This window comes from Pseudorca crassidens, chromosome 12 (genome assembly GCF_039906515.1).
Source record: "Pseudorca crassidens isolate mPseCra1 chromosome 12, mPseCra1.hap1, whole genome shotgun sequence".
NCBI classification, from domain to species: Eukaryota; Metazoa; Chordata; class Mammalia; order Artiodactyla; family Delphinidae; genus Pseudorca; species Pseudorca crassidens.
In genome coordinates, this window is record NC_090307.1 from 67,195,927 (window position 1) to 67,209,907 (window position 13,981).

The 13,981-nt window shown below is 45.6% G+C and overlaps 1 protein-coding gene across 5 annotated transcripts in view; it reads right to left on the reverse strand.

The window, feature by feature from the left end:
- The window catches only part of SPECC1L (sperm antigen with calponin homology and coiled-coil domains 1 like), a 122,631-nt gene that overhangs the window by 104,279 nt on the left and 4,371 nt on the right, over positions 1-13,981 (reverse strand). Inside the window, exons 1-2 of one of the 5 annotated variants that reach the window (XM_067700105.1) lie at positions 1,771-1,884; positions 1,132-1,255 (exon numbers count right to left, since the gene is read on the reverse strand). The exons of 2 other annotated variants lie outside the window; for them this stretch is intronic. Coding sequence is in view for 1 of the 3 variants with exons in the window: in XM_067700102.1 (XP_067556203.1) it covers positions 8,038-8,087 (50 nt within the window). In the remaining 2 variants the exon portion in view is untranslated. Of the gene's footprint in view, positions 1-1,131; positions 1,298-1,770; positions 1,885-8,037; positions 8,151-13,981 lie in introns of those variants that run through there. 2 more of the 5 variants (XM_067700102.1, XM_067700106.1) reach the window with 2 other exon arrangements.

Here is a 13,981-nt window from a genome sequence, read left to right on the forward strand (position 1 = left end):
CCTTCAAACCATGGCTTTATGCTCAGATTTCTGGCAGGCAGTTACAAAATTGCACAATACTGTATTCATAAAATTAACTGTCAGCCATATTTTTAATTAAAAATATCAATTCAATATATTTGTACATTTATAACAAACTGTGATCTGAAATACAAAATGAAACATTTTCTTTTGTTATTTTACTAATCATTCAAATGTAACAATGTAATAAACCCTTTAATAAGCTAAAAATTTTAGATTTGAGAAATGTTTTGCCAATGGCACAAAGAAAGTCTTTCCAAACTAAACAAGTTAAAACAGATTAGAATTTGAATTCAGTTTAATAAAAATTGAAATCTTTTTTCAATAAGCACTTCACTGATTAGATAACATGAAAAGCAATAAAAATTACTAAGGAGTACTTTTTTCTTATATCTACTGAGTATAAGGTAGTGGTCTCAACAGTGGGTAATTCTGCCCTCTAGGGGACATTTGGCACTGTCAGTAGACATTTTTGGTTGTCACAACTGGGTGAGAGTCCAGGGATACTGCTAAACATCCCACAATGCACTGGATACTCCTCGCAACAAAGAACTATAGGGCCCCCAAAATCAATAGTGTCAAGGCTGAAAAACTCTGGCATGAAAAGATTGGTTTAAACCGAGGAGGGAAGGGAGATGTTTGTCTTTCTGCAGCAGACTATAAATACAGTCTCATCTGCACATTGTGTTGAGCTGAGAAAGCCAACTCAACAGAATTGACTGAAAGAGCAGGGAACGTGTATGACATGGGGCCTCTTACACCCTTGATTTCCATCCACATTTTCTGGGAAAGGACAGACAGCTCAAAGAAGGCTCTCTCTGATCTCCCAGAATGAAATGTAAGGAGAGTCACAGGGACCCACTGCTGACCTGCACCTCCTTCTGTGGTGTCCTGCCTGGCAGACCAACAATCCCAAATGGATGGCGAAAATCCACTGTTCTCCAGTCCATCTGAAACCTCACTGGCAAGAAGGAAAGCAGGGAACTAAACCCTGAGGGCCCCCTGCATGCCAAGCACTGTGCTGGGGATACCACACACACAGCATTTCATTCAACCCTCCTTCACCTTGAGAGGTAAGGATGACCTCAGGGCAACCGTGAAAAGGATCACCTGAGCCTCCCACAGCTGGCCGATGCCAAGGGTAGAGGTCTGAACAGGTCTGACTCCAGATGTCCCACGACGGCACCACAGCAGGGTAGCTCCCTAGGCTGTCTTCCTCAATCTCAGGTGCGGCCTGCACAGTGAGACACTGAGCCATGGTAGAGACTCGTCCCGGCCCCCGAGCGCAGGTCTTAGCTGACAGCATCCCCTCGTCTCCGTGCCCACCACCCCTGCCAGCCCTGCTCCAGCTCCTTCTGTGTCAGGGAAGAATCACAACCCGGCGACCCAAATCCCGCTGCCCCCCAACCTCTCCAGGCGCCCGCCTACCTGCCTCAGGCCAAACGCCCCGCTCCCACCCTCTCCTCACCCCTTGTCTGACGCAGGCCAAACGCCCCGCTCCCACCCTCTCCCCACCCCTTGTCTGACGCAGCCACGCTCTTTCCAACACCTACACTTCCACTCGGCCATCCCGCCCCAAGAGCCCCTTACGGTCTTCTCCCACATCATGCCAAGACTCTGCTCCAGGCACTGTGACCACAGCACCCATCTCACTGTATTTCATCCCAGCAACATTTGAGACATACTTAGACTAAAAAATATTCATTCTTTACCCTAAATTAAATGGTAGGTGGGCATCCTGTATCTTACCTGGCAACCCTAGGCCCTGCACACAGACCGGCCAACAGGGAGGAAAGGGCAGCGCCAGGAGAGGAGGGAGCAGAACACGGGGATGAGACACAAGGTGAACCGGGACGAGAACGATGGGCAGAAGCTACACAGAGAACAGCAAGAATATTAAGCCCGAACCACAGAGCTCGACAGTCAGTCCTCCACAAAACAGCCCGATCCAGAACTCCAAAGCCACTCTCCAGGGCTCTCTCCAGCAGCTGGGGTCTAGAGCAGCACGTTTCTTTCATGAAACCAGACCCCTGTGCTGGGCCCTCTGCCCGCCTCGCGCAGCTCCCTCCCACGGGCGCGTTATTCCCCCAAGTCCAGTGTCCACTGGTTGAAAACTCCCTCCTCCTTCAAAGCAATCTTGGAGGACAAGCAGCTCAAATCCCTCAAAGCCCAGCTCAGAGGACCTGGGTCACACGAAGCCCCACCCCCAGACTGTCCCTCCAGCACCATCAACACGCCCTCAGGGCAGCCACGTGGAGGCTTCTCTGCCTCACCAGGACCGCAAGGCGCATAGAGGAGGCGCCTAGAGGAGGCGAGGCAGGGCCAGTGCCAAAGGCATCATTTAAGAACTACAAAGAGAAAGGAACCAAACAGACAGACAAAATCAGAGCTAGGATGTGAAGAGCCCAAGCCACTGCTGAAAGGACAAGCGTGTTAGAAGGAAATCCTGGAAGCGCTCTCGAGACACCTATTACCCAGTTCACAGCCTGTCACACCACATCCTGCAACTGGGGGTAGAACTTCTACTCACTTATCAGTGGCAGGATGAGGATGTAAGAGGAAAAGAGAGGAAAACCATGGCAAGCACTTCCTTCTGAGTTCCAGATGTCATGGTGCACCCATCCCTGTGAAAATGTGAGACTCACCATATAACTCAATTACACTGACTTTGCTGTTGCCAATTTAGTATCATGCTGTTTGTCTTTACTGCGTGAGTAATGTATTCCAAAGTCCAAGCACCGAACTTAATTACGTGTCAGAATTTCAATGCAATGCAACCAACAGGGTATCAAGAAAATAGAATGTGTAAAATAAATGTTTCTTCCTAATGCTTCATTCTAATTTTTAACAAGTAAAATGTCAGAACAATGTTACCTGATTTAGCAAACTCGGAGCTTCAGTAACAGGTTACTAGTAACACATTAAGAGTAATAGGGCTTCCCTGGTGGCGCACTGGTTAAGAATCCGCCTGCCAATGCAGGGGACATGGGTTCGAGCCCTGGTCCAGGAAGATCCCACATGCCGCAGAGCAACTAAGCCCGTGTGCCACAACTACTGAGCCGGCACTCCAGAGCCCGCGAGCCACAACTCCTGAAGCCCGGGCGCCTAGAGCCCGTGCACTGCAACAAGAGAAGCCACCACAATGAGAAGCCCGCACACCACAACCAAGAGTAGCCCCCGCTCACTGCAACTAGAGAAAGCCCACACACAGCAACAAAGACTCAACGCAGCCAAAAATAAATAAATAAAATAAATAAATTAAAAAAAAAAAGAGTAATGGAGACTTCCCTGGTGGTTCATTGGAAGGTGGTCCAGTGGTCCACCTTCCAATGCAGGGCATGTGGGTTGGATCCCTGGTCTGGGAACTAAGATCCCACATGCCACCGGGCAACTAAGCCCGTGGCCCCAACTAGAGAACTTGCGCACCACAGCTAGAGAGCCTGCGTGATACGAACTACAAAGCCCATGTGCTCTGGAACCTGCGCACCACAGCTAGAGAAGAGAAAACTCGCACGCCACAACTAGAGAAGCTCATGCGCAGCAACAAAAAGATCCTGCATGCGTCAACGAAGATCCCGCGTGCCGCAACTAAGACCCAACGCAGCCATAATTAATTAATTAAAAATCTTAAAAAAAAAAAAGAATAATAGACTCTCATACAAATTGTACAGCAGCTCACCCCAAACTCAGCAGATGGGACTCTTCAGATTCTAATCCTTCAAAACTATTTCTTAGGTTTAAAATATTACCCCCAAAATTACCAAATCTTGTCTCTGAGAACACTGCTTACCTAATCTGATTTACTGCAAATGAGTAATTTAACTATTTCAGCTTTAAAAACAACCATCTGGGCTTCCCTGGTGGCTCAGTGGTTAAGAATCCGCCTGCCAATGCAGGGGACATGGGTTCAAGCCCTGGCCCGGGAAGATCCCACATGCCGTGGAGCAACTAAGCCCGTGCGCCACAACTACCGAGCCTGTGCTCTAGAGCCCATGAGCCACAACTGAGCCCGCCTGCCACAACTATTGAAGCCCACGTGCCCCTAGAGCCCATGCTCTGCAACAAGAGAAGCCACTGCAATGAGAAGCCCACGCACCGCAACGAAGAGTAGACCCCACTCGCAGCAACTACAGAAAGTCCATGCGGAGCAACGAAGACCCAATGCAGCCATTAATTAATTAATTAATTAATTAATTGAAAAAGAAAAAAAGACACAATGCAGGCAAAAATAAATTGAAAAAAACAAAAAACAAAAAACAGGGCTTCGCTGGTGGCGCAGTGGTTGAGGGTCTGCCTGCTGATGCAGGGGACACGGGTTCGTGCCCCGGTCCGGGAGGATCCCACATGCTGCGGAGCGGCTGGGCCCGTAAGCCACGGCCACTGAGCCTGCGCGTCTGGAGCCTGTGCTCTGCAACGGGAGAGGCCACAGTGAGAGGCCCGCATACCACAAAAACAAAAAAAAACAAACAACCATCCCTTCTAAGGACTTCAAAACACAAACAGATTTTTATGAGAGAGAGAAGAGCAGCATTGTTCTGGGCCATAACACTAAACACAGAGCATGGTGCCAGAAGGCAGATCTCCAACTAGCAGCCTGGGACACTGCGGCTGTGCACTCAGGAATTCACAGTCTAGTGGAAAGAACCCAGATTATTCCGGCAGAACCTGGTTCAAGTGCCAGCTCCACCACTTACTTGTTATGTGGCTCTGGGCATGTTACTCACGTCCAAACTTCAGTCCTTGCACCTCTAGGTGGAGGCTAAGAGCTCCTACACAGGACTGCTACAGGAACCACACCAAACAGCACACTGCTATCCTCGCTACATCACAGAGGTGAATTCCCCGTACCCTAACTTCTTATTTCTTCTTTCCAACTCCTCACACCACCAGCAGAAGAGAAGGGGTCTCTCCCCCCAGGACAGTCCCCAGGGCTGTTCTGCTCCACTCCATCTTCCAGACAACTAAAAACTCCACGGTCCACTGCAGGTGTGTGCCACCCCCTCTGGGGCCTAACCACTGCTGCTGTCACCCCGTGGGGTCTAACTCAGCAAGGCCTTCCTTTGCCTTCCTCATTCAGTGGGTCACTAATTGGACTTGCCCTTCCTCTGTCCCTGGTGTCCAGCCCTCTCCTCACTCGCTCCCTTGCCCAGTATGAGTCTCCCCACTGGCCTTTCATCACACCTCCTGACTGACACACATCTCTCTCTGAACCTTTCTGCATGCTTTCAATCCCTTCTATCCTTGCATCTTTCTTCTTTTTGAATTGTTGCTTTTTTGTGTGTGTGTGGTACACAGGCCTCTTACTGTTGTGGCCTCTCCCATTGCGGAGCACAGGCTCCGGACGCGCAGGCTCAGCGGCCATGGCTCACAGGCCCAGCCGCTCCACGGCATGTGGGATCCTCCCGGACCAGGGCACGAACCCGTGTACCCTGCAACGGCAGGCAGACTCTCAACCACTGCGCCGCCAGGGAAGCCCCGAATTGTTGCTTTTTTAAGATGAGATAAAGGTATTGTGGATTTTTGTAAAAGATTCTTTATTAATTAAATTAGAAAATAACAGAAAAAACTCTGGGCCTGGCTTCCCCGGTCCTCTAATCAGTCCTCTCTGCTTCCTGTTTGCCTATGACCGAGGACAGACAGCAAACTACAGTCCATGGGCCAAATCCAGCTCATCACTTGTTTTTGTACAGTCCACAAACTAAGAATATTTCTTGCATTTTTTTTTTTTTTTTTTTTTTTTTTTTTTGGCGGTACGTGGGCCTCTCACTGTTGTGGCCTCTCCCGTTGCGGAGCACAGGCTCCAGATGCACAGGCTCTGCGGCCATGGCTCACGGGCCCAGCCGCTCCGCAGCATGTGGGATCTTCCCGGACCGGGGCACGAACCCGTGTCCCCTGCATCGGCAGGCAGACTCTCAACCACTGCACCACCAGGGAAGCCCTATTTCTTGCATTTTTAAATGGTTGGGGAGAAAAAAAAAAATCAAGAGTATTTTGTGACATCAAAAACTATACAAAATTCAAGTTTTCAGATCCACTAAGAAAATTTTATTGAAACACAGGTACACTCATTCATTCATGTATTTCTATGGCTACTTCTGTGCTGATTAGTTGCAACAGAGACTATATGGCCTGCAAAGTCAAAAACATTTACTACCTGACTCTTTACAGAAAAAGCCTGTCAGTCTCTGTCTCTACTGAGACTATAATGATATGCCTTCCCCGCCTCTCAGTTGACTTTGACTTTCCTCTTCTTTTCTTTTCTTTTTTTTTTTTGGCCGCGCCATAGAGTCTTAACCACTGGAGTGCCAGGGAAGTCCCTTTGTTTTTTGGGGGGTTGACTTTCATATATAACTACAGGTGACTAAATTCCCCATCTCAGGAATGTTTTCCCCTTTTCCAAATCCTAACCATTACCAGCAGCTTATGTGGAAGCAGGTAAGCAAAACATTCCTTGTTACTATACAGATTGAGGCCTTGGCGATGCTGTCCCCGTGTATACAAGGGACGGCTGACGACCCCCTATTCACTTCCAATCTTTCACAGCGGGCTGGCAGGCTAGCAGCTAGGAAAGAGAGCATGCAATATAGGGTACTGAAAGAAATGCTCAAGGAAGCCATGGGAATAATGTGTCTGTCCTGTACCACAATGTCATCATTTACGTGTTACCAGTATAAGTGAAAGTCAAAAAGATACCAACTCAAAACAACAGAATTTCAAAAAGAAATCAGGAAGAAAAAGCTGATGAGGGGCAGAAGGGGATGAGGAGAAAACCGACAACTTAGACTCTCACCAACTGTGGTTAGTGGAAAACTGTGGAGACCCTAGCATTAAAGGGGCATGCAGCCCTCCCCCGGAGGCCAAAGCAGTCTAAGAAGGAAGGTCCCTATGAAGCTGGAACCTCAGCTCATCGGGTGTCCTGACACCCTCGAGCTGCCACGCTACATAAGGTGGTCTAACCCCAGGGATCACTACCTCCTTGCACACCATCTGGGAACAAATAAGAAGTAAGAAACCTGGAATGCACCTCTGTGACTAGTCTCAATAGGAAACCCTGACCTTTTGAAGGCAAGATGTTTTCACCTCAAATTTTTTTCAACTTTACCGAGATATAATTGATAAATAAAACTGTAACACATTTAAAATGTACATCACGGCGACTGATGTACATATACATTGTAAAAGGATTCCCACCACCTAGTTAATTAATATGTCACCGCACATATTTATCTTTTGTTCATGTGTGTGAGAAGCAGATTTTGGAAGGGTGCAAGTGCTGTCAAAGGTTAGAATCTGATCCTATTGTCCACAAGTTCCCGGGAAGAGGAAAGCTCTGAAAGACAGACCCTGGAAGACTTGCTTCTGTAGCAGAAGAGGGAGTTTGGGCTTAAAGTGTCCCCACAGCACAGCAGGGCTCTTCCAAGGGCAACAATACAGTCCTGAGCTGAAATAAATCATCTGATTTACACTGTCTGGATCCAGGAAGACAGGAGTCCCAGCTAGACTGTCCTCCTCAGAGGACCTGGTAAGGTACTGTGTGCAGTTCTAGAACCACACTGTGAGGAGAAAATCTCCTGTAATAACCAGCCTGTCTCCAGTCCAGAGAGCTCTGAAAACAACTCAAGTAAGTGAGACTTTCATCTCGGTAAGTGAAAATAGTCGTTTTCAAACTTCAAAAGGTCCAGAAGGCAGGAATAGGACTAGAGAGTGAAAGTTATCAAGCGACAGATTCCGAGGCAACTAATAATCAGCGATGTCCCTACACCAACCGACCGGCCTTAAAACTGGTTGGGTCCTTCCCTCGCCGAAGGCACTCAAGCAGGGCCAGGAGGACTGCTCGTCATCAGACACCAGCTGAATGTTCGGCTCCTGCACTAACTTCGGTTAGCTAGATACTCGGACAGTCACAATGCTTCAGCTCTCAGGGCTCCAGGTAACAGTGGTGTAACAGCAACTGTTTTAAAGAGCATCACATTGAACCTACACGGGGGAATTTGCTGGGCTCACTTTCTCACTTGCCTGTTTCCTGAGGGAATCTCTTTCTCAGTGCAGCCACCAGCCACCCCCATCACCTGAAATGTCCCAAGCTCGCTTCTGACGCAGCATGGCACATATATCTAAGCTCCAGGCTCCTGACAATTTAAAAAAAAAAAAAAAGTATGTAGACAAAAGACAAAGAAACCAGTAACTGCTATGCAAAAAGTAATCAGCTGTTTGAGAGATAACAGGTCTTTTTCCTCTTGACCTCACTATGATCTGAAGCTTCACCTGCAAAGATGTTCAGAGACTAAGAACCCTTCACAGAAGTCACTCTCTGGCGTCAATACAGACCCTGCTGCTGCTGACCACCCTCTCCCCACCTGAAGGACTCCCTGGCCAGACAAGGTGCAGCACCTATGCAATCACATGCGACGAGGAATGAAACAGCATAGGAACCCTGGGTGGTTATCCCTGAGGATAATGAACCTTGGGTAACAAAGTAAACACTGCGTTAGCGTTTCAGCAGAGACTCTCATACTTGCATAATAAATCCCCCTCTTAGCCTACCATCACAGGATATACTCTTCAATTTTTATTTCCTGCTTAAAAAAAATCACTACAGAAATAGTATTGGAGGGCTTCCCTGGTGGCGCAGTGGTTGAGAGTCCGCCTGCCAATGCAGAGGACACGAGTTCATGCCCCAGTCCGGGAAGATCCCACATGCCTCGGAGCAGCTGGGCCCGTGAGCCATGGCCGCTGAGCCTGCGTGTCCGGAGCCTGTGCTCCGCAACGGGAAAGGCCACAACAGTGAGAGGCCCGCATACCAAAAAAGAAAAAAAGAAAAAAAAAGAAATAGTATTGGAAAAAATTATAAATTCCAAATTCATACTTCACTGTCACTTTATTTAAAATAACGTGTATACTGCATATGTGAGAAAAACGAACCAATCAAACAAAATCATCATTAACTACTATCAAGGGCCATCCCATATTTAAAACTTGCCTGAGTGGCTTAAGGGAGAAGAGGCATGAAATTAGGAAGAGAAGAGAGGGGGCCCAGCCAAGCGCTCAGGCAAGAAAGGGTGTAGAAGGAGGAGGCAAAGAAGAGGACCTCAGTAAGACCAGGCAGGCATCAAGGTCAGTCCCCCAACCATCGTCCTATGACACCCCCACAGGCTTTGTCACTAGTTGCCTCTTCAATTCTTGGGCAGTTTTTCGTACGTGGAGCCAAATGTCAGTGCAACTATAACTACCATTTACTAGGGAACCTGCCAAAGCAGCACAAAATAAATCCAGCCCTCTTTCCATGTGAAAGCTCTTCAAATATTTCAATTATAAGAGAAACAATGCCCTACATAGTCTTCTATTCTCCAGGCTAAATGGCACTGTCATTCCTTCAACCATATGGCAAATGCATTCCAGTTGAAAGGCAGCATATTACAGTGAAAAGAACATAGGGCTTTTAGTTAGAAAACTGGGCTCAAGTCCAAGCTTGGCCCCTGGTTAACTCTGTATTCTTAACCTCGTTTCCTCACTTATAAAATTAAGGAAAATAACTACCTTAAGCTGTATGGTGAGAGGACCGTATTTAATGAAAGGTACACATGAAATGTATGCTTTTTCAGCCATGCTGCCACGGATGCTCATTAGATTCCACAGTACTAATAACCTAAACCTCATAAACCTTATGAATTAAATTAGTTTTATAAATAAAGTTTTGGAACCCAACCCAACTAAGCACATGTGTGGTGGGGGAGGACAGCGAGAAGCAAAGGCAGGAGAGGAGGTGACTAAGATCCCTGTACTGCTAGACAGTATGCTGGGTGGCATTTATATTCTACACTAGGCCTTCAGAAATATTACTTTAACATAAATTTGCAGGTTGTGTTTTGTTCTGAATTTTTATAAACGAACATTAGTAACTGAATTGCCCAAAAAATTTTTCTGCAAAATAATGTTTTATTCATTAGCGTGACATTCTGATTATTAATAGATGACTAGCATTCCATCATGATGGAGCTGGTCTGGATGAGCAAGACTTTGACCTGGATGGGTAACACAAAGGGTGAATAACTAACTGTGTGTCTAAAATGTGCATTTCTAACTTCATTTCAAAGTCAAATATAAAAAACAAAATCAGAACCGAAATGCTTATTTTAACTGCATTACCACTAGGGCCAACATAGAAGGGTTAGTGCAGGCCAAACTAGGCTACATATCAATATAAATCTGCCCTTATTGGGAGGGAATTCCCTCCAGGCCTAACCACTCTAGAGGACCCAGATTATTTTCCCTAAGCATCACCATGAATAATTTAAAGTAGGCTTTACTGGAGGGACAATCTCAATAATTCATAGGGCAATATAACAAACACAGAAAAGTTCAGGAAGAAAACAAGAGGCTTGACTGGGCCCAGAAGTTTTGCCATTTCCCCCAAAAGTACTCTCAACTGCATCCATCAGAAACCTCCAGCACATATATCTCACCTGGTTTTCGGGGAACGATGTCTATTACTTGTCAACAGAATAAGAGGATTTGGATACAATTTATAAATGTGCAAACTTTGCTACCAAGGACTCATGTGTGGATCTCCTAGAACTTCATATCCACATTAACCAATTGGGTCTTTTTTTTTTCCTTTTTTTTATTTTATGAAAATGTTTCTACTTTCTCCTGCAAGATTATTAATACTAATACTGACTTAAAGTAACCTGTAACAACATTTAGGGCAATCTAGCCTTTGGTACTTCATATACACTACTCAGAAAGCCCCCACAGACTCAAACTGCAATGGTAAACCCTAGGCTATGCTACTTGTTTATTTCCTGACTTTCCACCCCTGTTCCTATTAGAAAGTAAACTCTAAGAGTGCAGGGTGTTTTGTTTGTTTTGTTCATGCTGTTGCCTCAAAGCCTAGAACAGTGCCTGATCCATAATAGCCTTTTATTATCTGCTGAATTGAATGAATAAACAGTATATTTATATTATGGAATATTACTATGAAGCCATTAATCACAATGAGTCAGAATGATACCAGCTGATTTAATGGACTTTCCAGAAGTATTAAGTGAGGAAAACAAAAGGCAGAAGTGCCAAAAATATCCCATGTTTTAAAAAGTATGCCCTGGAAACCCATACATTGATCGGGAAGTGGAGAACTTAGAACCTGACACACTGCTGGAGGGACTGCAAAATGGAGCAGCTTTGAAAAACAGTTGGTGGTTCCTCAAAAAGTTTAACATTGCTACCATATGACCCAGTGATTCCACTTCTACATATACACCTAAGAGAACAGAAAACATCTGTCCACACAAAAATTTGTACATGAATGTTCACAGCAGCATTATTCATACTATCCAAAAGTGGAATAAACCAGGGACTTCCCTAGTGGTCCAGTGGTTAAGATGCTGCACTTCCAATGCAGGGGGTGCGGGTTCAGTCCCTGGTCAGGGAACTAAAATCCCACGTGTCGTGTGGCCAAAAAATTAAAAAAAAAAAAAAAAAGAAAGAAAGAAAAGAAAAGTGGAATAAACTAAATGTCCATCAACTAATGAATAGATAACAAAGTATGGACTCTTATTTAGCCATAAAAGGAATGAAGTACTAATGAATGCTACAACATGGATAACCCTTGGAAACATTATGCTAAATGAAAGAAACCACACAAAAGGGCACATATTGTCTGATTCCATTTATATCCAGAACAGACAAGTCCAGAGAAAGTAGATTAGTGATTGCCAGGGGCTTGGGGGAGTGGAGAATGGGGAGTGACTGTTGCTGGGTACAAGGTTTCTTCCTGAGGTGATGAAAATGCTCTGGAATTAGAGAGTGGTGCTCAATGCACAACTCTGTGAATGTACTAAAAACCACTGAGGTGTGCAATTCAAAAAGCATGGCAACCTAAATGTCGATCAACACAGGAATGGATAAAGAAGATGTGGTACATATATACAATGGAATATTACTCAGTCATAAAAAAGAACAAAATCATTCCATTTGCAGCAACATGGATGGACCTAGAGACTGTCATACTGAGTGAAGTAAGTCAGACAGAGAAAGACAAATATTATATGATATTGCTTATATGTGGAATCTAAAAAAAGGGAACAAAATGAACTTATCTACAAAACAGAAATAGAGTTACAGATGTAGAAAACAAACTTATGGTTACCAGGGGGTCACGGGAGAGAGATAAATGGGAAGATTGGGATTGACATATACACACTACTATGTATAAAACATTGATAGATAACTAATAAGGACCTACTGTATAGCACAGGGAATTCTACTCAGTACTCTGTAATAGCCTATGTGGGAGGGGAATCTGAAAAGGAGTGGATATATGTGTATATATAGCTGATTCACTTTGCTGTACACCTGAAACTAACACAACATTGTAAATCAATTGTACTCTAGGGACTTCCCTGGTGGTCCAGTGGTTAAGAATCCATCTTCCAATGCAGGGGACACAGGTTCCATCCCTGGTTGGGGAACTAAGATCCCACATGCCTCAGGGCAACTGAGCCCGCACGCCGCAACTACTGAGCCCACGCACCACAACTAGAGAGAAGCCCATGCACCACAACTAGAGAGAAGCCCGCATGCCGCAACTAAAGATCCCACGTGCCACAATTAAGACTGGATGCAGCCAAAAATAAATTAAATTAAAAAAAAACTATACTCCAATAAAAATTTAAATAAATAAATAAATTTGACTCATTTAAGTTGGAAAAAACAAAAAGGATGAACTTTATGGTATATGAATTATACCTCAGTAAAGCTGTTATTTTTAAAAACCATACATGTTTGCAAATGAGTACATGAATGAATATATGCATACACGATTCTTGTATTCAAATGAATACATGAACGATGAAGAGTGGTATGAAAGGTTGACATTCCTGGTGGTGGAGTTCGGGGGAGGGGAGAGTGGGGTGGGGAGAGGAGACAAGTGTTGAGGCAAGAAGTAAGAGATAAACAAAAAAAGACTAAAAAATCCAAGGCTGGTGGCCTTGAGTGGCAGGGACCGGGCAAAGTTGAATAATTACGCAATGAGGTAAGCTTGAGGAATAAAAATGAGGGGGACTTCCCTGGCGGTCCAGTGGTTAGGACTCAGCGCTTTCACTGCAGAGAGCCCAGGGTTCAATCCCTGGCCAGGGAACTAAGATCCTGCAAGCCTTGCGGCTTGCCCCCCCCCCCCAAAAAAAAAGAATAAAAATGAGGGAACTAGGTTTGAAAAATCCAGCAGGTAATTTGTAACAGGGCAGAGAAAACACACCTGAGTAAGTGTAATGATGTGACAGAGTTTGCAGAAATGCAGAGGCCAGATGGGGAAAAGAACAAGAACACAGGACAGAAGATTTAAGACTGACCCTAACCAGGGACTTCCCTGGCGGTCCAGTGGTTAGGACTCAGTGCTTTCACTGCTGGAGCCTGGGTTCAATCCCTGGTCAGGGAACTAAGGTCCAGCAAGCCACCAGGCCAGGGCTGGGGGGTTGGGGCGGGAGGCTGGGGGAGACTGACCCAAACCCATCAAGGTTTAAAATGTGCAAGAAGACTCAATAGCTCCTGCTCAAGAACTCTTGGGCCTGGTGGGGTAGAACAAACTATGACCAGGAGACGCTACCAGGGGAAGAAGGGAGGGGGACTCAGGACACTGGCATCTCCTACATGGCAGGACAGGGGCATCTCTCGGAAGAAAGCGTCCAGTTGTGACGGTTCTGGAAATCAGCAGCCCCAACAAACTGCTTCAGGACTTCCCACGGGACGAGGTGCCCCTAGAAAATGGCTGAGTTGGGACTTTCCCAAGAACATGAAAAGTGAGAAAGGAAGAAAGGGACAACTTTCATTTTTAACAAGTATTTCTTGACAAATCCTAACACTGCCGTCAGTTTCTTTGCCTCTTTCCCAAGCTTAATCAGGCTCTTTTTTTTTTTCTTTTGTACAAACTCAGTTCTTTTGAAAAGAAGTGTAATACAGGGCT